Source organism: Chanodichthys erythropterus, chromosome 14 (assembly GCF_024489055.1).
Source record: "Chanodichthys erythropterus isolate Z2021 chromosome 14, ASM2448905v1, whole genome shotgun sequence".
Classification (NCBI taxonomy): domain Eukaryota; kingdom Metazoa; phylum Chordata; class Actinopteri; order Cypriniformes; family Xenocyprididae; genus Chanodichthys; species Chanodichthys erythropterus.
In genome coordinates, this window is record NC_090234.1 from 34796085 (window position 1) to 34821294 (window position 25210).

Consider the following 25210-nt stretch of genomic DNA (forward strand, 5'->3'; position numbering starts at 1 on the left):
GTTTAAAAGGGCCGACATGTCAATTTCTAACTCAACCAATGGTGTTTTGATTTGGACTTCCTGTAAATTGAGCATGACAAACAGGGGGAGTGTATGGAAAACCTGTTTGGAGATTATCTTTATTTTTCCAATTCTGTTTAGTGCCACTATTAGTGCTGAAACTTTAGACATCAACATCATCATCATCATCATCATCAAAAAAAAATGCAGTTTTATTTAAAGGACCATAACTAGATGCAGTCAGTACTGATGTTATTTTAATATCTTTGTTATACTATTATAGAATTTTTTTTTATTTTTATATTTTCAGGGTTTTTTTTTCTTTAATGAAAGTTTTAGTCAATTTGTTTGTGTTTTTTATAAGCTTTTGATATTTTTAAAGATCTATATAGTTTATAATTTGTATTGATTAGTTTTCATTTATAAAGTTTTAGTTGTTTTAGTACTTCAAGTTAGACTAAACGAAAGTAAAAATAAAAATAAAAAAATTGCCTTGGCATCTGGCTGAAATAAAATAAGCAAAAAAATTTTATGTATGTATTTAATTTCAGTCAGCATTTAATTTATTTTATTTTAAATAACAAAAATGTTTTTAATGGTTTTATGTTTAACAATAATAACCCTGCCCAGTACAAATAGCTATCTAAATTGCTACACTCTGTGAAAAATTGTATAAAAAAAATAATAGATGAGAAGCTTTCTACATCAAAGAACAAGTCTTTCAATCTTCACCTGTGTATAAAACATGACTCACGTGGCAAGCGGCTGTAAACATAAGCCATCTCAACAATTTACGAGGCGTTTCTGTTACAGCTTCTAATTCAGATTGGGCTGCAGGTGTGATGTGTTATTATAAGTAACATTCGACTACCCTCCAACCTCGCCTTAAAAGGGAAATACAGTGTTTGGAGGGAGACATTTTTTTTTTTGCTATGGCTGTAATGCCAGGTCTTTCATCTCTGCTCTTTGTTTTCAAGGATGTGTTATGGCAGCTATGTACCCCCTTCTGCTTCTTTGTAATGTGATCCAATTAGTCATGTAATGGACGGGTGTATGTTCTTGATCTTGTAAGGTACTGATTACTCCTGGCTCAATAAGGTGCCATTGTTAAAAGATGCCCAGAGGATCGCGATTGCATGTCTTTGCGTAATCTTTTGGGGTGAACCAGGGCGAGTAGGTTGCAGGTCTGTCTCACGGTGCCAAGCAGGTTCTCGGCTCTCATCCAGAGTTTATGGGAGAAATACAGTGTTGTGAATGGGTAACTCTGTGAGAGAGGATGAGGGGGAAGTCAGTATAGGGTGTCTGCTCAGGAAACTTGCGATTGTAAATAATCAAGCTGGCACGCACGCTTGCCTTGATCCAGTCCAGCCACCCACAGTAACTCTTAGTGCCACAAATCCACAAGTTTTTAAGATTTTTTTTTATATATCAGCATGCATTTAATTTTTTTCAAGTAATTATTATTTTTTTTTTTATGGCTTTAGTTTTAGTTAATGATAATAAGCCTGGCCAGTACAAATGGCTAATTTGAAAGTAATCAAGCTGGCACGTACTCTTGCTTTGATCCAGTCCAGCCACACACAGTAACTCTTAAAGGGTTAGTACACCCAAAAATGAAAATTCTGTCATTAATTACTCACCCTCATTCCACACCCATAAGCCCTTCAATATACTCCAAGTGAAATCGAAGAACGAACTGGTGTGATGTCATTTTGAACAAAATCAGGCTAAATTGAAGTTTGTTTGGATTTCATTTTATGGAGTTTAAAAGGTAAACGCCTTCAATCTACCATTGGCCCGTGGCGATTACATAATAGGTAGGTGCACTCTGAGGCTCCGCTGCTTTTGATGTAGAAATCTTCTTTGGTTCATTTCTTCTTTTCAGTCCGTTGAGGTCAGACATCCGCAGGTTAAAACATGAACACGCTGGAGAGCTGCTTTATAGTAGAAACTGAATTTGTAATTCGAACTAAATGTGACACTGACACTTTTCGTGTTTAACACTGTAAAGATGCTTGATTTTAAAGCAGTCTATTGTATAAAGTGTTTTATAAATAAACATGACATGACTTGACTGGAGTGCCGAATTGCAGAGCTCATGCAAACATATCCACATCGCTAAGATGAGATGCTTTCTTAACTGCTGGTTTTTATATTTTATTTTATCTATTTTATTTCATGTAACAATTTTTTTTTTAATGTTTTTAGTTTTAGTTAACGATAATAACCTTGGCAAGTACAAATAGCTAACTAATTTACTAGGGGTGTGAATTTTTTACTGGTTTTACGATTCAATTAGATTACGATTATCATGTCAACAATTCGATTTAATTCGAAATCACGATGCATCATGATGCGTTGCATCCTTAAATTGCAATATTACTGCACAAGGCTTTTATTTTTGTCCGTGAAATAAGCATTCAGATATATGAACTCTAGCTTTATTTTATCTGCTCCAGAAAAGTACACTTCCTGAATGTAGCAAACATCAAACAAAACTTAAGTCTGAACCCAGCAGACGACAGGAGCATTTAGAACTAGTAAATACTAAAAGCGTATGAAACTGTCAAGTAGTGCACTTAAGATACAATAACGCTCACACACACTTGCTCACACACCCACATATACACACACACACACTTGCACGTACACTCTCACACGCTGTAAATGTTAAAATAGTGGGTGCAGTTTTTATTATTCGCCTTTGTGTTGCACCTCCCTCCGCCATTTTATGCTAGTGCGAGAAGCACGTATGCGACGAATGAATTTAGAGAAACGTCAGTAGGCTATAAGTAATCAATTATGTTCTGTTAATGCATTGATGCAGAATCGTCCATGTCTGCATTACGATACATTGTAGAAACACTTAATTTCAACACTTTAATTTACTACAGTCGGCAAAAAAAATTGTGTAAAAAAACTTTCCACATCAAATAAATTGAAGTCTTTCAGTCTTCGCCTGTGTTTAAAACAGTCCGGCCCCACACACCCTCTCACATCACATGTCCCAATTACTTCCAATCACTAATCAAACACAGACCTCTGCGTTTTAATGACTGTAATGAGTCGGTCATGAGAGTTCCTGCATCTCTGACCGCTAACTCTGGCCGCCGCGGAGCTGACTGCCCACAGTTTGTTTAGTGAGGCTTGTTAGCTCAGCACAGCATAGGGCTTTCCCCTTTCCCGGCTTGTGTCTTTGCCCTTCTCATCCGCCTGGCTTGATGTGGTCTCACTCTGGGCACTCAGGTGTTCACGGCTCTCCACACCAACCCACAGACACAGGGCTTTCATTGATGGCCGATGTCAGCTCATGGCATGGTGGCATAAAGCAAGCCCTTCAGTAGAGCAAAGTCCTGATAAATATGCATTGCAGAGCCTAGCGTTTGTCTTGGAATGGTGTGGCGATAAAATTCGTATGCGTATTTAAAAATCAATTTATGTTCTAATAAATTCAGCAGACCCTCCACAAGAGTGAGTGTTCAGCATGCACAAAGTGGCCCTCTTGTTTTTCCCTTCATGATTCCCATTTCCCCATTAGCTGACTTGGAGAGAGAAGGTTCGGGTTTTCCTGTAAATGGTGATCGTTGTTGTAAAAAATGAAAAATGTGCGCATGGAAAATCTGTCCAACTTGTCATTAGAGCCAACATGTGCAGCACTGTAAATTTATTTAGACATTCGGCAGTTTTACACGCACTACTGGGTCAAACCAAGACGCTAACTGGAGTCATGCAGCGTTGAATATGTTGTTATAGACTTCACTGTATGGCAAAATAAGCATTTTGACATTTCATATAGCTGTGAACCTCACTGTAAAGCTGTATTTTCTACAAACTCCACTTTGGATAAAATCCACTTATAAGACCCCACTACAATACATGAATTGTAACTGCATGAGTGGATTTATTTTTTTTATTTATTTTTTTTTTTAAATATTTTTTGTAATCAAATCTCAGCTTTTGTTTCACCTTATAAATTTTTTTTGTGTTTGTATTTTTTATTATTATTATTTGATGTTTTATTTTTATTATATTTTGAACATTATCTTTTTATCTATGATTTGTTGAAAAACAAAAAAAAAAACAAATCTCAGTATTTGTAATGCTATGAATATTTTTATTTTATATAAATAGTTTTTATATAAATAATACTTGTAATTATTTTTGTTTGTTTTTTATCAATAATTTTTATAGTTTTTATGTATTTATTATTTTAACAAACAAATTGAAATAAATATATACTGTACAGAATACTGCCATTTTTCACTCATGCAGTAGCTGACATGCACAGACTTTGGTGCCGTTAGGAGTATTTCAAACAAATCTCTCGTCATTAAATATGCTTAGTATGTAACCCCACATCAGTCATTCATGACTTATAAAGGTAAGAGTGAAGAATGATGGATCATCACTAAGACACAAGAATGATGGATCATCATCTCGTCTTGAATTTAAACCCAAAAAGCTTTGAATACTTGTAACTCACTCCTGAAGATCACTTTCCTCCTGCCAACGATGTGAACGCCAAACGCATTTGCCCCAACAGGCCCCAAAATAACAAATAGAGGCAAACAATGAAAGGAGTCGGCGTCGACTATGAGTGCACGTCTTGCTGAAACGCTCCATTGCTGAGCCAAGTGCATGTGCATGCCAATGCCGTGCACTTTACATGTTAATTATGGTTTGCGTCTGACAGGGCGACACGCCGATTGAAAGCATAGTCGCCACTAAAAACAACACAGCCGCATTTCCCCATCACACCCAGATGGGTTTTTACTCAATAGGGCACGTTCCTTAAGCCCTTTTTGTGTACTTTCAGTGAATCTATTGCACATGCAATGTTATGAGAAGTCTCACTCAATGCTTCTCAATGGGTGAGATGGGAAATGCTGGCCTTACGCCCTCTGGATGGATGAACATGTGAATAAATAAATCACCACAACCTCCGGCTCTCAGCCAGACTCTGCCTGATGCCCAAAACAGCAGGATAATAGGTTGAACAGACCTCTGTTTTACCGATGGCTCAATCCAGCTCTGCTCCTTCACTCATTGTTGAAGTGAAGGGGTTTGCAGCCTCTAATTGAGTTGCTTACACAGGAATGCTTAAAGATTATGAATGGAAAGAGGGGGGAAACAAGTGCTGAACTCATTTGTATGGCATAGCCAGGGGGAACAGTTTAAGGTCCCGTGATAATAGCTACTGCCAAAGCAAATGTCTGCTGTCCGGCTACAGGCAGGACTCTGGTGTTTTGGAACGGAGGTTTTTGGTTGTATAGGAAAGGAGTCTTGTCACCACTGCAGCTCAGTCCAACATGCTCGCACATACATATGCCTGCACAACAAGCTTCCATTTCTCTCCTATTGTGATTGCCTGGTGCTTGAAGTATATATATATATTTATATATAGAATGCATGCACCTCAAGCACAAGGCAATTAATTAATTTTATTTATTTAATTGTTTAATTATTTATTTATTTTAAATTGTAATATACACTACCATTCAAAAGTTAGGGGTCAGCAAGATTTTTTTATTTTTTTTTATGCGCAAGGATGCATTTGATCAAAAGTGATGGTAAATATTTTGTAAATATTTAATGTTCTTTTAAATTTTCTACTCATTGAAGAATCCTGAATTGATGGTACTGTATATTTATCATGGTTTCCACCAAAAACTATTAAGCAACACAACTGTTCTCAACATGGATAATAATAATACATGTTGCTTGAGCAACCAAATCTGCATATTAGAAAGATTTCTGAAGGATCATGTGACTAAAGACTGAAGTAATGACTGCTGAAAATTTAGCTTTGCCATCACAGGAATACATTACGTTTTAAAATTTATTAAAATAGAAACAGTTATTTTAAATTCTAAACAGTATTACTGTTTTTGCAGTTTTTTTTAAATTAAATAATAAATGCGGACTTGTTCTTTCAAAAATATCCCAAACTTTTGAATGGTACTGTATTGCATAATGTTTTTTTATTTATTTACGTGTTTCATTTGTTTTGTTTTTATGATTATACATTTAGTTGCTTTTTATTATTTGCCAGATTTTCATTGATCCCAAAAGGAAATTAAAGCAAAGAAGGAACATAAGAATAACACCTTCCAAATACATTTTCTGGCATCCCAATAAAAACATCAGAGCAGATGCCTAATATAATTGCCTCTTTTGTAAACGTGCAGAGAGCGCCTGTAATTATAAAGCCATATATCAGGCCAGATCCTCAATTAGAAGCACCTCCTCCTACCCACCGTTCCCCATCCCACAGGGTCGACAGGACTGCCTTAGCCAGCCTCTGCCACCACCACCACCTCACAGCACTGCACATCTGGTTTAGCGTTCTCCCAGGAACCTGTGCACCCCTAAATTAGAGACACTGCCTATAAAAACAGACCATTGCAGAGTGTGTGGGACTCGGCAGCTGAGGGCAGGCCAGACGCTGCTACCCCCTGCTGTTCTCTTTACTCTGTGGGCCGCGGCCTGCTAAGTGCTGCCACACGCCGTCCCATCAACGTGGCAGTCGCACAGCAAATTGTACGTGTTCTTAGACAGAAAAATGTTTTTTTTTTAATACAACTAAATGAAAAACTAATTTCAAGTTTCTTGTTTTTGTCATTCTGTGGTTCGCCTTTTGATAGGTCAAAGGTGATGTGTGTAGTTTTTGAGTTGTCAGAATACTTTCTCCTTCCTTAATATGCATAGACATCTATAAGCTAGCTATCTGAAGACTGATTCTTGAGGAAAGTGTTAGAGATCCCGGCTCATACTTCCGATTCATTCATCATAAGTTGAATGCACTGCATTATGGGATACAATATTCAATTAATTAAGCTCTATTGTACACAGTTCATGTTCATTTTGGCATATGTAGTAGGTGTTTTGGATATCCCACACATACAGGACATTTTCTTACTGGACAATATTAAGTGTAGTATGGTAATATGGTATTTGTTTTTTAACATTTTAGCATTTCTGTTTGATGTAATGGTGCAGAATGACACATTTTACCTTTAAATATAGCACTGAGGAATCAACTGTCAAAGTCTCATTCTTTTATATTTAGCATAACAACCTATGATAGTTGCTGTTTGCAGTGCACATCAAAACTGTTGCTTAAAGAATGGCAGGGGAGTAATTAACTGGTTGGAGGCTGTGGATTTGTGAGAGTTTGACAGGCGTCTGTTTGAAATGTCAGTTGAGGGTTTTTTTGTGAGGTGCTCGTGTTTGTGTGTAGTTTAATAGACCCATTACATGTTTCCTGTTGTAGCACCTTTGCTGATGCCCCCCTGAAGGGCAAAAAAGCCTCCTTGCCTGACTGCTGTTCTCTGTCCTCTTACACCAGGGCTTTAATGCACAGCACCTGTTTACTACAGTTCAGAGCACATGGCACATGCACATAGAAACATGGACTTTAAGTCAACACTTAGCAGTTGGAATGCAAATGGAAAGTCAAATTATATAGTTTTTACATTTTGTGGAAGGGGAATTTTGTAATTTTCCACCCTCTTTTTGCCCTTATAATTATCAAGTGTGAATGTGGATATGGTTGTGACATACTTTTTTGACATCAACATTTGCAACTTGTTGATGTCAAAAAATTTTAAATATAAGTGTTTTTGTTTTTTGAAAGAAATTCATACTTTTATTCCGTAAGGGTGCATTAAATTGATCAAAAGTGACAGTAAAGTACAGTAGAGAATATTTAAAATTTAACAAAAGATTTCTATTTCAAATAGGCGACTGTAAGTGCTGTTCTTTTTCCTCAAAGAATCCTTAAAATTGTATCACAGTTTCCACAAAAATATTAAGCAGCACAACTGTTTGCAACATTGATAATACTAATAAATGTTTCTTAAACAACAAATCATAATATTAGAATGATTTCTGAAGGACTGTTACACTGAAGACTAGAGTAATGATGCAGAAAATTTAGCTTTGCCATCACAGGAATAAAGAGACTTGTCAATTTTTTTATTTTTTTTTTATAATCCTACCAACCCCAAACTTTTAAACGGAATTGTTAACAAATCTATCTTTGCTATTTTTGAAGATGAATAACACACAGGCACACACAGATAATTATCAATAGAAAGGCATGCCTAAAGAATCTTAATCAAATCTCCTTGAAGTAAAAAGTAGACTGTTCAGCATTCCTTTCCATTTGCTTGCTTATTTGCCTGATTTTACACTCTGATCAGTGTTGTTAAATAGCATCTGTTTGGCATTCTGCAGAACAACTCATTGGGTGAGATTGGTATGATTAGGCTGTTAAATTATTCAGTGAGTTGTATGCAAGCCAACACAGGAGTGATTTTGGAGATAAAGAGAATTGAACAGATCTCTTTAAGGTGAGAGTGAAAAAAGTGTCTTTTCTCTCCAGTGTCCCGTTTCCCCAGTCCCAGACTGACGCCGAGGGTGAGCAGGAAGCGAGCGCTGTCCATCTCTCCTGTCTCGGATGCTAGCATCGACCTGCAGACCATGATCCGCACCTCGCCCAACTCTCTGGTGGCCTACATCAATAACTCCCGCTCCAGCTCGGCTGCCAGCAGCTCTTACGGCCACCTCTCCGTCGGGGCCATCAGGTACAGGAATGCCCATTCCTCCGGTCTATGTTGATTTTTCCTCGTAAATGTTTTTGCAGGTTGCCCATTGTTTGAACTAACACAAAATGTGACTATTCCCTTTTTCTCACATCTCAGTCCGTCCTTCACATTCCCACATCCTATCACACCAGTTGCATACCACCAGCTGCTCTCCCAACAGAGAGGTCTGAATGCATTTGGACACACTCCCCCCCTTCTGCAGCCTTCTCCTTCCCTCAGTACCAGGCAGCAGACGTTGGTGGCAGCTGCTGCTCTGACCAACAACAACAGCGCCGACACCAACACAGAGTCCAGCCAGGTGATTTTATACAGCAGTTTCCATACATGTTCTCAGGGTTCCAGAAGTCTTGAGAAAGCTGGACATTTCATATTCAGAATATGTACTACTGTTCAAAAGTTTGGGGTCAGTAAGTTTTTTGTGTGTGTGTTTTGAAAGAAATTAGTAATTTTGTTTAGCAAGAAATCATTAAATTGTTTAAAAGTGACAGTAATCCTGAAAAAAAGTATCACACAAAAATATTACACAGCACAACTGCTCAACATTGATAATAAGAAGAAATGTTTTTTGAGCACCAAATCAGCATATTGGAATGATTTCTGAAGGATCATGTGACACTGATGATGGTCTGCTGAAAATGTAGCTTTGCCATCAAAGGAATTAAAGGTTCAATGTGTAAATTTTAGGAGGATCTACTAACAGAAATGCAATATAATATACATAACTATGTTTTCAGCGGTGTATAAAGACCTTACATAATGAACCGTTATGTTTTTATTACCTGAGAATGGGCCATTTCTTTCTACGTACACCATGGGTCCCCTTACAAGGAAGATGCCATTTTGCGGCACCATGTTTCTACAGTAGCCCTAAATGGACAAACTGCTCTACAGAGCAATTTTTTTCACTATGTTGTTGCTCTTCTTTGTGCAAAAAAGCCAGCTAAACTCAACGAATGAAACACTGACACAATGATGAACAAGTAACAATAATATTCACAATAACATATCATTTTATTGAATAATTAAGTAAAAATAATCTCTTAATTTATCTTTGTAAAGAAACCTCATTGCTTTACTGGCTACTCTCTGCTGTCTCAGACGATGACATCTTTGTCCTGTGTCAGCCACCGTAGCTTCTCTGTGTGTTTCGAAAGAGAGGGGTGAGCAGTGGATTGAGCCTTTGGTTAAAATTCGCAACCTCACCTCTAGATGCCGCTAAAATGTACACACTGAACCTTTAATTACATTTTAAAATATATTAAAATAGATTTAAATTGTAATAATTCACAATATTGCTGTTTTGACTGTATTTTTGATCAAATAAATGCAACCTAGCGAGCATAAAAGACTTTCAAATTGTACTGACCCCAAACTTTTAAACGGTAGATGCACCAATAAATAATTGTTTTCAATACAGATAGGCCAATAATTACTTTTATGTTAGGGCCAATAATCAATAATTGCAGAAGTTGGAATTCTATACTATTGTTTTTTTAAATAAAATTAACTGCATGAAGATGGATGTTCATTTTGATAGCTAAGATTTAATTGTTAGTGTTCTTAAAGATTAACTTTAAACATTACATAATGGCAGAGGTGAATAGTATGGCTATAGTGGTCCACCAGCACTAACCAACATAAAAAAAAATAAAAAATAAACTGAATCTGAAGTGATCTTTTTAACCCCCATTTTTCATTTTTCATCTCCCATTTTGTTTTATATTATTTATCAGATTCTATACATGGCTGTCAAGAGCTGCTGCCACTTCAATGTAAACTCTGTGGCCATCCAGAATAAAATTCCTCGTACTTGCTCTCACTCTGTCCAGACACTCACCAAATCAGTTTTCATTCACGCTTTATTGCTGATCTCCAAAACACATACACACTCTATAGTTATGAGAAACACATTTCCCTCACTTTTGAGCAAACCATGTCAGGGTTATTGAGTTAATAGAAAACATGGGCCTCTGCCATACTGTAGTGGTTGGAAGGAAAGGCACCCCCACTTCAGCGGAGAGCCTGCGTGTTCAGAGAGAGACTGTCTGTTGAATTATGAATCCATCTGAGGATCAAAGTCTGGTGTCGCTCTCTGGGCGTAATAATTTCTTCCTTTTCATATTTCCATCTGACAGATGCTCATAGTGCAGTCTAAACTGTTTAGTCTCTGCGGCAAGTTGCTTTGTGAAATATGGCATCTGGAGCATGGTGCCTTTGTAGGCGTGAAATCGCTACTCATGCCAGCAGCCAAACCGTCGACATGGTGTCTCCAATGACTCTTTCCTTGCTCTCTTGCAGAATGCTGGTGGAGATCCTGCTGTCAGCAGCACTGTCAACCCTATGATCTTCAAGAGGTCAAAGGTGAAGACTGAAGCAGATGGACCCCACCCCATCTCACCTGGTTCTCAGGTTTGTGGGAACATGTTCATGTTTCACTTTAGATCATCTTAAGGTTTTCAAGCTTTGAAATGGACTCAAAAGAACTCATTGATTAAATAGTCCATATGATTTTTGCTCTATATTCCAAGTCTTCTGGAGCCAAACAATAGCTTAGTGTGACAAACAGCCCTAAATTTAAGTTTTTGTTAATTGAAAATCTTTGTGGCACATTCATTTGAATAAAACAAATAGATATTTTTTCTAACATTTTCAATGAATCATTGCTCCACTTCACAAAAATGGCCCAGACCGCTTTATATGTATCAGTCTGTTCATCTCTTGTTTACTTTTTTAAAAGATTAGTTCACGTCAGAATTAAAATTTCCTTATAATTTACTCACCCCAATTTCATCCAAGATGTTTGTCTGTCTTTCTTCAGTCAAAAAGAAATTAAGGTTTTTGAGGAAAACATTCTAGGATTTTTCTCCATAGTGGACTTCACTGAAGTACAACAGGTTGAAGGTCCAAATTGCAGTTTCAGTGCAGCTTCAAATGGCTCTACATGATCCCATCTGAGGAATAAGGGTCTTATCTAGTGAAACGATCAGTCATTTTCTAAAAAAAATAAATAAAAATTGATATACTTTTTACCACAAATGCTCATCTTACACTGCTCTGCGATCCGCTTGCATGGCGTAATCATGTTGGAAAGGTCGCGTGTAACGTAGGCAGAAGTACCTTGTAGGGCGAAAAACTCCATCTCATTTTCTCCTCCATCTTCAAAATCACCCGACATTGTTGTTTTACCTTTTTTTTTTGTAAAGGGCGTTTGACTTAGTCTTTGCACGTTCACTTTGTAGACACTGGATCAGTACTTTCACCTACGTCACATGTGACCTTTCCAATGTGATTACGTAGTGCGTGGCATATCGCAGAGCAGTGCAAGACGAGCATTTGTGGTTAAAAATATATACATTTTATTTTATTTTTTTTTTGAAAATGAACAATCGTTTCACTAGACAAGACCCTTATTCCTCTGCTGGGATCATGTAGAGCCCTTTGAAGCTGTACTGAAACTGGATCTTCAACCCATTGTACCCCAGTGAAGTCCACTATATGGAGAAAAATCCTGGAATGTTTAACATAAACATCTTAGATGACATTGGGGTGAGTAAATTATCTGGAAATTTTATTTCTGAAGTGAACTTATCATTTAAGACTCTCTCGTATCTCACTCTTTTAATGAATTCTCGGTTCATTTCCAGTTCTGTGACACATTTCCAGCTTTGATGAGCACACAATAGTGGGACGAAAACAAACCTGCTGTAGTCAGCATGGACATCTTTCAAAAACCTTCATATTTGAGGTTTCAACACTTGGAATGAAAGAAACCAAACTCTGAATAGTTTCAAAGGAACCATTATCAGTTGTTGCTTTAGTGCTCTTAACAACATAGCACGCGCTGGTAAACATACCCTTGACTTTTGACTGGATATCACACAAATTAGCATGTGGGAGGTGACATTAGATGTGGCCGTGAAGCATTCCGTTCTCTCGCCACATTAGAGAGGTTTTGAACCATTTAATTTTAAACTTCATTAAAGCTCAAAAGCATTCTTATCATTCTTAAGAGAAATGAGGGTTGCAATATTACTGTACGATAGAACTTGACCTGACCACCAACAATAGTTCCCATCTGATTTTCAATAACTCCAGACCAGGATCAGTTCCCATAAGAAATATAAAACACTAATGAGATCTCTTTAATATCTCTTTTTTTTTCCTCTAGACCACAGTGAGACCAAATGGTTCCTTAGGTACCCTGCTTGCTTTTCTCCTGAGAAAAACAGCCTAATCACATGTCTCTTCTAGAGTACCAGACAAGTATATCTCAGACTTTGCTCAGATTTACCATGATAACAAAGTCTGGAATCAGAAGTCAGAGATCGCAATATGAGTTCAAACAGTTCTAATCACATTCTTCTAAGACCAAACCTTCGAAGCTACACTATCCATATCAGTTTTACAGCTATATGCTCTTACAGTATATTAACTATATATAACTCCATTCAGTCTCACAAGCTAAAAAGAAACCACTGAGCAATAACATTTTCTCTTGACTAACATGAATGAGAGACTTAACTAAAAAATAAAGTATACCAGTATTGGTATACTTATTCAGTATTGGTATTTTACCAGTGTTGTTTCCTCAACAGGATCACATGGAGTTACGGGAGGAACTTGATAAAGATGAATGCAAGCAAGAACCTGAGGCCGTGTATGAGACCAACTGCCACTGGGAAGGATGCTCCAAAGAGTACGACACGCAGGACCAGCTAGTTCATGTTAGTCACACTGTTCTATTAAACTCCTATTTGGTTCTCCTTTGATTTTGAAATGTCTTCTATCTGTAAGTGCTATTCATTTCCACAGCACAAGGGCTCTTTTTCAAAACCTAGTGAGCTGCCTTTGCTGTTTCATGCCTACGCACTGTAGGCAGCATCCTAACTGTTATGGAGCTTTGTAGTGTCTCTACAAATACTATCAATAGTTTGGGGTTGGTAAGAAATTTAATGTTTTTGAGAGAATGTAAGTGATTGTAATTTATTCCTTTGATGGCAAAGCTTACTTTTCAGCCTCATTACTCCAGTCTTCAGTGTCACATGATCCTTCAGGAAAATATACTGATTTGAATGCTGCTCAAAAAACTTTATTGTTATTATTATATATTATCGGCATTGAGCAGTTGTGCTGCTTAGTATTTTTGTGGAAACCATGATATATTTTTTTCAGGATTACTGTAATCAGTTTAATGCATCCTTGCAGAATAAAAGTATTAATTTCTTTCAAGGAAAAAAAAAAAAAAGCTTACTGACCCCAAACTTTTGAATAGTAATGCATATTATCAACCTAAAATTTCCAGGTTTCTCAAGATCTTTGGAACCCTGAGTCTAGAAGATCTGTCGAAGATCTTTTTTTATAGATTTTTTTTTAAAGGATTCTTTGCATTTCATAGCATTTCATTTTGTTACACTATAAAAGTCTTTACTATCACTAATATCTATATTATTTAATAATCCTAATTTAAAAAAGAGCCTTCGTGTTATGGGTGTGCGTATGATGCCTTGAAATGCTGCCTAGCTAGTTTTGGAACAGAGCTATTTTCTTAAAATGGTCATTATGATTAAACCGAAACAAACACAAATTGCCAACAATATTATCTGACTTTTTAAAGTCGAAACAACTGTAAATAATTAGAAACACTGCACATGTTGGACAAGTTTCTCATCGACAGCTTTAGCCAGAGCTGTAACTGATCCTTTCCTGTCACTGACACGTGTAAGGTTAATGAGCATGTTGATACCCGCAGAGGTGCGGAGCGCATTCACTTACACACACATACTCTCGTATGTATGGCTCCTGTCTCTGTGCACCCTCTGACCTTTTAACTTCCCTGAGGCCATATAGTAAATCCGTCATCATGCCAGCAGCTCTGGAGTGGCCCTTTCCACCTCTGACACCTCAGCCCCTCTGCTGGGCGTTATTAACAATCTGAAAGCCACGATGTGACAGATACACTTGGGCCCAGAGTCAGGCTCGCTGCTCTGACAGGAACACGCCGAGCCAGTCTGGCTCCTCATGAGACCTTGACCTGAAGCTTGGGAATCCTCTGGGGTTCTGGATCAGTGGAACTGGGTTCCTGCCCTTCTCCAATTCCAGAACAAGCCCAAACCAGTCTATGCTAAGTCTAGTGTGTGTTTTATTTTCTAAAATCCACACTAAACTGAAATGAAGGCACAAACAAACATATTATCTTAGGTAGTTGCAAGTAAATTGTTGTTGGGGATTACAAGATTGATGTCCGTCATTATTCAGATTTCTAAGAAATACATTGAAATGGTTTTGAAAACCAAGTGTAAGGTATAATTACAGGCAGAGAAGACAAGAAAGAGGAATCAGAAGTGGAAACAAAGGAATGTTTAGAGACCAGAGCAAAACTGAGAGCGTGGACTTCCTTCCTACACACCCCTTTTAGTCCTAAGGCTACAGTCTGTGCTCTCTGCTTGCAATCTAAATTACATACCTCAAGAAACAAAATAATGGCATGGTTTGATTTTATTTCATGCAGAACTTCATTCAGGGTTAGGGTAGGTGCTGTTAGAAGAATACAAAGAAAGTACTGTTCAGGCTACACAGAATACAGTTATTTATTGTATTTATTTATATTATTTGTGTATATATACACACCTTTCAAAAGTTTGTGGTCAGTATGATTATTTGAAAAAAAAAATGTTATTCAGCAAAGATTCATTTAAATTAGTGACAGTAAAGACATTAATGTTACAAAAGATTTCCATTTTAAATAAATTATGTTCTTTTGAATGTTCTCTTATCAAAGAAAAAAATACATCATGGTTTTCACACAAAATATTGAGCAGCACAACTGTTTTTAACATTGATAGTAATAATAAATGTTTCTTGAGCAACATATCAGCATATTAGAATGAATTCTGAAGGATCATGTGACACTGAAGACTTGAGTAATGATGCTGAAAGTTCACTTTGCCATCACAGGAACAAATTGCATTTTAAAATATATTAGTATTATTTTAAACTGTTGTAATAGTTCGCAATATTACTGTTTTTCTATCAAATACATGCAGCCTTGTTGAACACAAGATACTTCTAAATACTTAAAAATCTTGCCAAAACTTTTGAACAAAGAAGAATGAAGAAACTCTCCACCTTCCCCAGCTCCACATGTATAGATCTGCTATGGGCAATTCATGTATGATATTTTGTACAGCAGCAGCATGTCTTACTTGCTCACAGCAGCATATCGTGTATGTATTGGCAGTAGCAAATCCCGTACTTGCAGCAACAGCAGCAGCATAGCAGATCTATTCCGCCAAGATAAAATATATCAACATTGTAATATCCATTACCATGCCAAACACTCAGAGATTTGTCATGACAGAAATGTATATTATTGGCCATTCATTGCAGAGTTAAGGAATTAAGGCCATTGTTGACATTCATGTTGTCACTTTTCTCCACCTGCAGCATATCAATAATGACCACATCCATGGAGAGAAGAAGGAGTTTGTGTGCCGATGGGAGGAGTGCTCACGAGAACAGAAGCCTTTTAAGGCCCAGTACATGCTTGTGGTTCACATGCGTCGACACACTGGGGAGAAGCCCCATAAGTGCACAGTAAGTGATGCACTACCGCTCATCGGGCCTTCGTTTCATTCTTAAATGCACTTACTCTAACACTTTTTCTTCGAGTCCACTTTAGACATTCTAGTAACTTCAAGTAACTTTGCAACTACATATCAACTACCAGTTATTAGAGTATTAGTAGACTGCCTGCTTAATACTGTATCTGTTAACGCTTTATTTTGATGGTCCCCCAACGGACATTCTACTGACTATAAGTAACTTTGCAAGTACATGTCAACTTATTCTACTAATCCTAATCCTAAACCTAACTTAACAGTCTATTAATACTCTAACGAGAGTTAGCATGTTGACGTAGTTGGAAATTGAGTTAGTTGCAAAGTTACTTATAGTTAAAAGAATGTCTAAAGTTGACTATCGAGTTGACCTAATACCTCACCCCTCCCTATTTAAAAACCTATACCTCCTTTACCTTTAATTGCAAAAATATACACATCTATTTCTGAACCCACAAGTAGAGCAAGCTATTGCTTTACAGAAATAGGCTTGTTTCTTATTTCAGCAGAACATCTGATTTTAAACAGGACACATTTTCATGTTGGCTACTTTTATTTTTTTCTAAAACATCATGAAGGCACGCCGATTTCCAGCCAGTTTTAGTGGCTTGAGATCCTATTAAAAAGTGAACTTCTGGGCGTGTTGATTGACAGGATGGAGACATAATTAAAATCTGAGGAGAGGAAAGTGCCTTGGGCCTTTATTAAATTTTACTGAAGTTTCCACACACCTTCACTGTATGTATATATAAATATATGATCATAATAACTGTTGACAATATGGTCTGAACAAGCAAAATGATCAAAACTATCACTATAAAAAAAGTTTCTTTAAAGGTGAATCTCATGAAAACCTATCCAGGCCAAATTTTAACAATATTTCTACGGTAATGAGAATTGTATAGAAAATATGCTTTATTGTCCAATAGACTCCATTGTCTTTTAGGAAAAATATAATTTCTTATTTTACTTTCAATTTAGGTGTGAAATACAACCCAGACATTTGCTTAACAGGTTTTATGAGATTCAATCATAAAGCTGTTTGATTTTTGTTATGACTGATGAGGGCTTATGTAATAGATTGCTTTTCTCTTTATCTCACTCTCTCTGTCTAGTTTGAAGGTTGCTCGAAAGCTTACTCTCGACTTGAAAACCTCAAAACTCACCTGAGGTCCCACACAGGGGAGAAACCTTACGTATGCGAGCATGAGGGTTGCAACAAGGCGTTTTCCAATGCTTCAGACCGAGCCAAGCACCAGAACCGCACACACTCAAATGAGGTTCGAGCATTCAACATCTGTTTTATAATGTGCATTTTGTTTCCCATCTCATAGAGACCCAGAGATTTGATTTAAGTCAGATTTCATTGCTCTCTGAAAGCTATCTGTCACTCCTTTGCAGAAACCATATGTGTGCAAGATCCCAGGTTGCACAAAACGCTATACAGACCCCAGTTCTCTCAGGAAACATGTAAAGACCGTTCATGGTCCAGAAGCACATGTCACTAAGAAGCAGCGTGGTGATGCACCACCTAAACCTCACCCCCCTAAAGGGAATGGAGAAAATGAGGCCCACACAAAGCATGTAAGGGGAAGAACAGACGGGTTAGGGGAGGCCAACAGCACCACCCGAGGAGTGGAGGATTGCCAACATGTCAAGTCTATCAAGACGGAAAACACAGTGGTAAGAATGGTCTGTTTCATACTTAATAAATGATCACATCACTGATGAGAGGTTCTGTCAAAGTTTTTAACCAAAAGTAGTTTTACACGGTGCACGGTAACCACAAGTTCCCAGATTGTTTTCCAATAGGAAAGAGGCAGTACAAGATTCATTACTGTGATATGCTAAAAAAAAAAATCAGTTTATCATTTATCAAATCAGTGAATTCATTTAGCTTTTTTCTGGTCAAAGAAAAACACAGAAGAGAAAACAATGAACATTTTTGCTGCTCTATGCTGCTGCTATTTAAGATCTAAGATGGTGTCTAATCTATTTTATGGAGGAATAAATGTCATAACTACAAATTTTTGTTGACTTATTTTACATATTAGCTTTTTTCATGTAAGATATGCAGTATTTACAGTAATCATCTCATGCAGAGATGCAGCATGTGCAGAGCTTGCTGTTTATCATGTACTGTGTGAAATGCTCTTAATGCAGAATTCAAACTAATGTACTAACCATTTCCTCAACTAATATACTAACCCTGTCCTTTCTTCTTAACTAACTTGCTTCTCTTTGAAAATAATGGACAGACTGTACTAAGGTGAGCACTGCAGCAATGTCTTTTTAATGCATGGCAAAATCAATACTTCAGTAAAACCCAGCTTCAGTAATGTTTGGTTTAGTTGTACTGTGAAAATTTTTGTAACCAAAACTAAATAAATGTTGTAATCGAATTGGTTTGATGTTAGATTCAAATTAAAGATTATGGACCCAGGCACCTGATTTAATTATTTTTAACTAGTGTTACAACACTTTTGCCTCTATCATATCCTGCTTTTGGTGTTAAAAACTCATTTTGTGTATAACTATACAAAAATGCATTTGGTTTATTGCAGATTACCAGTAGAACAATTTAAAAAAAGAAAAAAAAAATATTTAAATGTGTTCCCTAATATGCAAATCAGATGTACATTTTCACAAGGAGGAACACAAAGGAACTTGCCCCACACAACTTTGTATCTAACATTAGTGAAGAACTAATCTTAATACTAACACACATACATAACTAGTATTAGTTTTCATAAACCAGATAATAAATATGAGGCACCAAACATCTGAATGTTTCAATTTCACATGACCATTTTTTCCTTAATTCCACAAACGTTACTGATTCTGTGATAAAATGTCAGTGGAGCTGACCTTTGCTCATTATTGTTCCTCTGTAGATGTATCAGTCCAGCCCTGGTGGTCAGTCATCATGTAGCAGTGAGCCATCGCCACTTGGCAGTGCCACCAACAATGACAGTGGAGTAGAGATGACCATGCACAGTGGAGGCAGTTTGGGGGACCTGAGTGCTTTAGATGACACGCCTGTAGTAGATTCTACCGGTTCTCCTGGTACTTCTGCAGGAGTAGGTCTTCAGCTGCGTAAAAACAGGGGAGGACTACTACATCTTGAGCACATCAAGAAGGAAAAACTAAAAACTGTGAGAGACTCCTGCTCCTGGGCAAATGCTTCACCTCAAGTCCGAAATACCAAGCTGCCTCCAATACCCTCTATTGGTGAGTACTGCAGCCAAAAAAAAGAATCATTTATTACTTTGGAAATTGAGTTCTTTGTTTGCATTCACATGCATTGTTAGAAAGTAACATTACTCTCATTACTCTGTTTTTTTTAGACTCATTGCTGGAGACTTCAAATACTGGCACTCAGATCCCTGGACCTCCAACGCAACGTTCAGGAGATTTGTCTTCATATGAGATGACAATACTAAATCAGCTGCATGAGCGCAGAGACAGCTCCACCAGCACAATGAGCTCAGCATACACGCCAAGTCGTCGGTCCTCTGGTATTTCACCCTGCTACTCCAGTCGTCGTTCTAGCGAGGCTTCGCAATTTGGAGTCCGCAACAACAATGTCAGCTCAGCAGATTCCTATGACCCCATCTCCACAGATATGTCACGGCGCTCCAGTGAAGCTAGTCAATGCGGCGGTGCAGGTGGACTACCAAGTTTACTAAATCTCACACCGGCACAACACTACCGTCTCAAGGCGAAATACGCTGCAGCCACAGGGGGTGCGCCACCGACACCTCTACCCAACATGGATCGCATGAGTCTTAGAACTAGAATGGCCCTGTACAATGACTCGCAAGAAAGTTCAACACATTTGCACCATTCCCAAGGTGTAGTCAACTCAAGGCGCTGCAGCGACACCGGCTACAGTGCCCCTGGCATGATGCCTCATGAAGTTCAGGCTAATCTCCTGCGACGAGCAAGTGATCCTGTTCGTCGTACAACTTTCGACCCTCTCTCCTTGCCAAGGGTTCAACGCTTCAACAGCATCAGCAACATGAACTTATCGCGTCTGCCTGCGTTAGATCGACGTGCTTTCAACTTGCAGAGCAACACTTGTTCTGATGGTAGCTTGCACCGTCATCCCTTCAGCCAAAGGCCACCTAGTATTTCAGAGAATGTTTTAATGGAGAATATGGCCAGTGATGGAGGTGATCAGCAAGAGGATGATATAGTGCTTCCGGATGACATGGTACAGTACCTCAGGTCCCAGAATGGTAGCTCACATCAGGACCCAGGGATTTCTGTCAATGGCGGTCATGCACTAGAGTTCCATGGTAATATGACCTCCCAACACCAACAGTTCTACGGGCAACGACGAATTGGCATGGCAAGCAATAATGGAAGCCATGTAGAGCCTATTTGCTCACATCCAGAGCAAATAGCCGATACTCAAGACGTGAACAAGAACAACATGCCTGTGCAATGGAACGAGGTCAGTTCTGGTTCTGTAGATACAACTGCAAGGCTTCCAAAGCAGCAACAACTTCGAGGGAACTTGGCAGTGGTTCAGCAGAAGCAGAATTTTGGCCCTTACCAAGGCTTTGGCTCTAATCAACAGATTGTACCAATGAGCCAGAATCTGGCTAGCATGCAACAGGGTTATCCACAGAGGACTATCCAGAGGATGAATCCTGTCCAGCAGTATCGGCAGTCTATTACCAATCCATGTCAGAATCTCAGCGAGCAAGTAAACCCTCAAACGGTATATCGGCAGGACCTCAATTTCAACTCCAGTCAACACCTAACATATAACAGCATGGGTCCGCCCAATGGGAGAGCGGTGCAAAACCAACAGATGCAGAATTACAGATCAAACTTTACACATATGAATAATATGAATAACGCCAACCAGCAAAATTATGTTCCCCTTACTGCCGGTCAAAATGCAGGCAGAGGACTAATACAGCCCAGACCTCCATCTGAGCCCAAACCTTTGAATAGGCAACACTCAGGATCAGGTATGGTTCAGCAGAATGGTTGCTCCCTGTCCAACATCAACTCCTCAGAAGCTAGCCCAAAGAGACCAGGTGACTTTGGTCAACATGGCAATGGAAATGGCACTGTTTACTATTCAGGAGAGATCCATATGTTGGACCCCAGCGTGGACTATGGTTCTCCCATGTCCCCGTGTACAAACCAAGCCCCTGTTGCTTCAGTGTCTACAATGGCTTCTCCTGGAGTTAATCAGGTCACCAGCACAGTGGACTCCACTCAAACCCTTGAGCACCCTCAAATAGACTTCGATGCCATTTTGGATGATGGAGACCATTCGAGCCTAATGTCCGGCACATTAAGTCCGGGTCTTCTGCAGAGTCTTTCGCAGAATTCCTCACGGCTCACCACGCCGCGTAACTCTGTTACTTTAGCTTCGATACCAGCAGGTATTGGCAACATGGCCATTGGTGACATGAGCTCAATGTTAACAGCCCTTGCAGAGGAAAGCAAATTCTTAAACATGATTGCTTGAGAATTAAAGAATTTATTAAAAAAATCAGGGGTGGCTTTTTATGTTCTTTAAATGTAAAGACATTGAACAATGACAAAGAATAAAAAGGAACTGTTTTAAGAACACTAATTTGTGCTCTAAAGGGGAGAAAACTTGTTTATGCATTATTTCATGAGCAAAGGCACTGAAATACAGCATCTTACAAAAGTTAAACTTGCAGCATTCAGGTGGACACTGTCAATTAGATTATCAGACATTTGCTAACACAACTGTTGTATGCAACTAGGCTGGCAAAATCCTCAAGATGATGTTTCACAAGCCATATGTTTTGTGTAAGTTTGTTTGTTAATGCATATTAGTGTACATCAGGGTAATGGTTATTAGGCTTGTGTAAGTCTGATTCTCCCTTTCTCAACAGTGCACTGAAATTCACTAAGTGCCTCACATAAAAGAAGTAATAAGTATGTTTTTAAACTCATATAATGCTATGTAACCTGGTATGTAGCTACACTAATAGAGTTATGGATATTTTTTATTGTATTTTGCTTTTTTTTTGTTAATAGTTATACCATCCTTCATGCTTTAAATTATGTGCACTGCATATTAACTGCACAAGCTTCTTCATAATGTGCACAATGCTCTGATGTACCCCCTTGTCACTCCTAAGGGGAATTATGAGAAACTGTTGGAAATACATTTCTGCACAACTCCTCAGAGCTGGTCAATTTCATCTGTATTGACAGATTCCCTCGAAGCATGCTCCAGGAGTTTCAGATCTCTGTAGTTGCTTCTCATCTGACTGTGTGATGAGGACAGCATTTCGTCTCTGCACTTCAGTCAGTGGAGGCCTGTCAACCTGTGCATCCATTTGAGATGTTTTTAAAGGAATATGCAAGTACTCAGTGTGCTCTCAGCGGAGATCGCATCCCAAGTAACAGGTTCATCACCCTCTTGAGCTTGTGATAAACCACAGGCACATACTAAAATGACTTCTGCCTTTGATTTAGGACCATTACAAGAAATTTCCACCAAGGACAGAGCAATTCTGAAAGTCTGAACCATCGCAATTGGTTGGTATTTTGTGATGCCATTTGCAGAACTCTACATATGTATAGCTTTTGTACATTTTCAATACAGCATCTTCATTTTTCTGTTTACTGGGTTTGTTTTGTCTCTTCTTCATCTGTTTTCCTTGTGGAGCAGGTATTGTTACAGAAGCTTTTGAATTTAAGAAATAAGAGTGGAAAAAGTGCAAAGTGTGCATGTTCATTAAAATGCAGTAGCAAAAAGTATTAAATAATATCTTTTTTTGTTGTTTGTAGATTAAAAAAACATGCCATGTGTATTATAAGAGGGCATTGCACTCAATTAACTGCCTTAATTGTGTGAAAGCAGTTATTTCTAAATTTATATGTATGCATAAGAACTTTTAATGCTATTCTTCAAATAACATAAACCCTGGTTTAAAAATGAACAAAAACAAGATGCATACTGAACACTTCCTATAGTTTGAATTATTGATTGTAGTTGAATAGGAGCGAATCGAGGGACCGACTGATGCGCATAGGGAGCAAATGATTTCATTCCAGCCTTACAGAAAAATTTTGTTGAGGATTTATTTGATCCACATCCAAATTATTTCTCTTGCCTTGTAATTCTTTATTCTCTCAGAGAAATGATGGAAGAAAAATAGCCCCAGGGTGAATCTCAGAAGCACGAAGAACAGGAGGATCGCATAAAAGTGGAGTTGACTAGCAAATGATAAGGCAAGGCACCACACTGTCTATTCCAGAAAAGTTTGTCCAACAGTACCATGACATGGTATCAGTACGTTTCCAAAGTTTGGGGTTGGTTAGGTTTTTTTTTTTTTTTTTTTTTCATGTATTTAGAATTCTCACGTTATGTTATGCTCACCAAGGCTGCATTTGTTTGATTACAAAAAAAAACCTTTTTACTTTTTTTACAGTAAAAAGTTGTATTGTGAAATATTATTACAATTTAAAATAGCTGTTTCCTATTTTAAGATATTTTAAATGTTATTTATTTCTGTAATGGATATGTTGAATGTTGAATTTTCATCAGCCATTACTCGTCTTCAGTGTCACATGCTCCTGAAGAAATCATTTTAATGTGATGATTTGTTGCTCAAGAAGCATTTCTTACTGTTCTTAATGTTTAAAACACTTAATTGCTGCTTTTTTTTTTTTTTTTTTTTTGGAAACCATATTCTTTATCATGATTGTGTGGTGAATAGAAAATTCCAAAGAACAGCATTAATTTGAAATCGACTTTTTTTTTTGCAATATTGTAAAAGTCTTTACTGTCACTTTTAATCAATTTAATAAAAGTATTAATTTCTTGTAAAAAAAAAAAAAGAAAAAGAAAAAAAAAAAAAAACCTTACCGACCCCAAACTTTTGAATGGTGGCTGTGAAGACAGTAAAGTCTTTGCTGTAGGAAGACATTGAACAGATGAGAAAAGGTGTTACTTTTTAGGTCAAGCCAAAAAAATGTTTCAGGGATGAACAAAATATGCAAACTAATAGGGGTGTAACGATACCCTCATGTTACATTTCGATACATATCACAATACTGAACTCATGAGAGGACATTATTGCAATACTCCAAGACATATGATAAAAGGATAACAAAAAATGTACTGTTGATTAAAATGCGAGATTTGGTATTACATTGGGAGTGGAAATGAAAAGGTTTAGATTTGGTGCTGGTAACCCAATGTACAGGACAAACATATTCATGATTCTAACGCTGAAAAATATGAAACATATCAAATATGTTTGACCTCTGTCACTGACTAGATAGATTTAAAATAACGTAGGCCACTTTTTTACTGGTAACATAAGACATTTGGCATTTTTATGATATTATATCATGTATTATCACATATGCATATATCCCTATATCATATTAACCATCAAAGACTTCAAGCGCTGTTTCAGTGCATTAAAAACTTTTGTTTCTCAATTTGACCTCAGGAGAAGGTCATCACATTAAATTAATTCACTTTACTGCAGCCTGTCCTTTCATTGAGTCGGTTAAGACTTTCCATCAAAGGATGCTTGCGAAGAACACAGGCTTCGGGATCAAAGAAATCTGACCGGGTCAGGGTTTGGGGCGCAAGTGCACCCTCCTCTCCTTACCCAGCAATGCTTTGGGTTATGAGAGGCTTTTGGCTTAAAAGACATCCATGCATGAATGGTGACATTGTGTAGTGTGAGCTGAACAATGAGAGCTCCTCACTTTGATCTGTGACTTTAAGCACCGAGGACTGCACTAGGAAAGTGAGATCTGTTGACTATTTTAGGCCCGCTAACAAAAGTAAAAACCAAAAATGAGTTTACTCCAGGAATCTAAAGTGGAACGATAAATTGATGCATGCAGGATACCTTTATCCCCAGCCATAGGGGAATTTTCCATGTAAAGATTGCATTTCTTGCTATCTTTTCTTCTGTTACACACTCAAATCTTGGCAAAACCTATAAAATTAAACAA

The 25210-nt window shown here is 37.8% G+C and overlaps 1 protein-coding gene across 4 annotated transcripts in view; it reads left to right on the forward strand.

Moving 5' to 3' along the window:
• gli2a (GLI family zinc finger 2a) overlaps positions 1-22830 on the forward strand; it is an 84445-nt gene extending 61615 nt beyond the window's left edge. For all 4 annotated transcript variants that reach the window (XM_067408693.1, XM_067408695.1, XM_067408694.1 and 1 more), the window contains 9 exons: positions 8387-8588; positions 8706-8907; positions 10908-11018; positions 13205-13333; positions 16053-16202; positions 17341-17505; positions 17627-17908; positions 19120-19456; positions 19573-22830. In XM_067408693.1, coding sequence (XP_067264794.1) covers positions 8387-8588; positions 8706-8907; positions 10908-11018; positions 13205-13333; positions 16053-16202; positions 17341-17505; positions 17627-17908; positions 19120-19456; positions 19573-21719 — 3725 coding nt within the window. In that variant the 3' untranslated portion in view covers positions 21720-22830. The remainder of the gene's footprint in view (positions 1-8386; positions 8589-8705; positions 8908-10907; positions 11019-13204; positions 13334-16052; positions 16203-17340; positions 17506-17626; positions 17909-19119; positions 19457-19572) is intronic.
• Positions 22831-25210: the final 2380 nt, after the last annotated feature.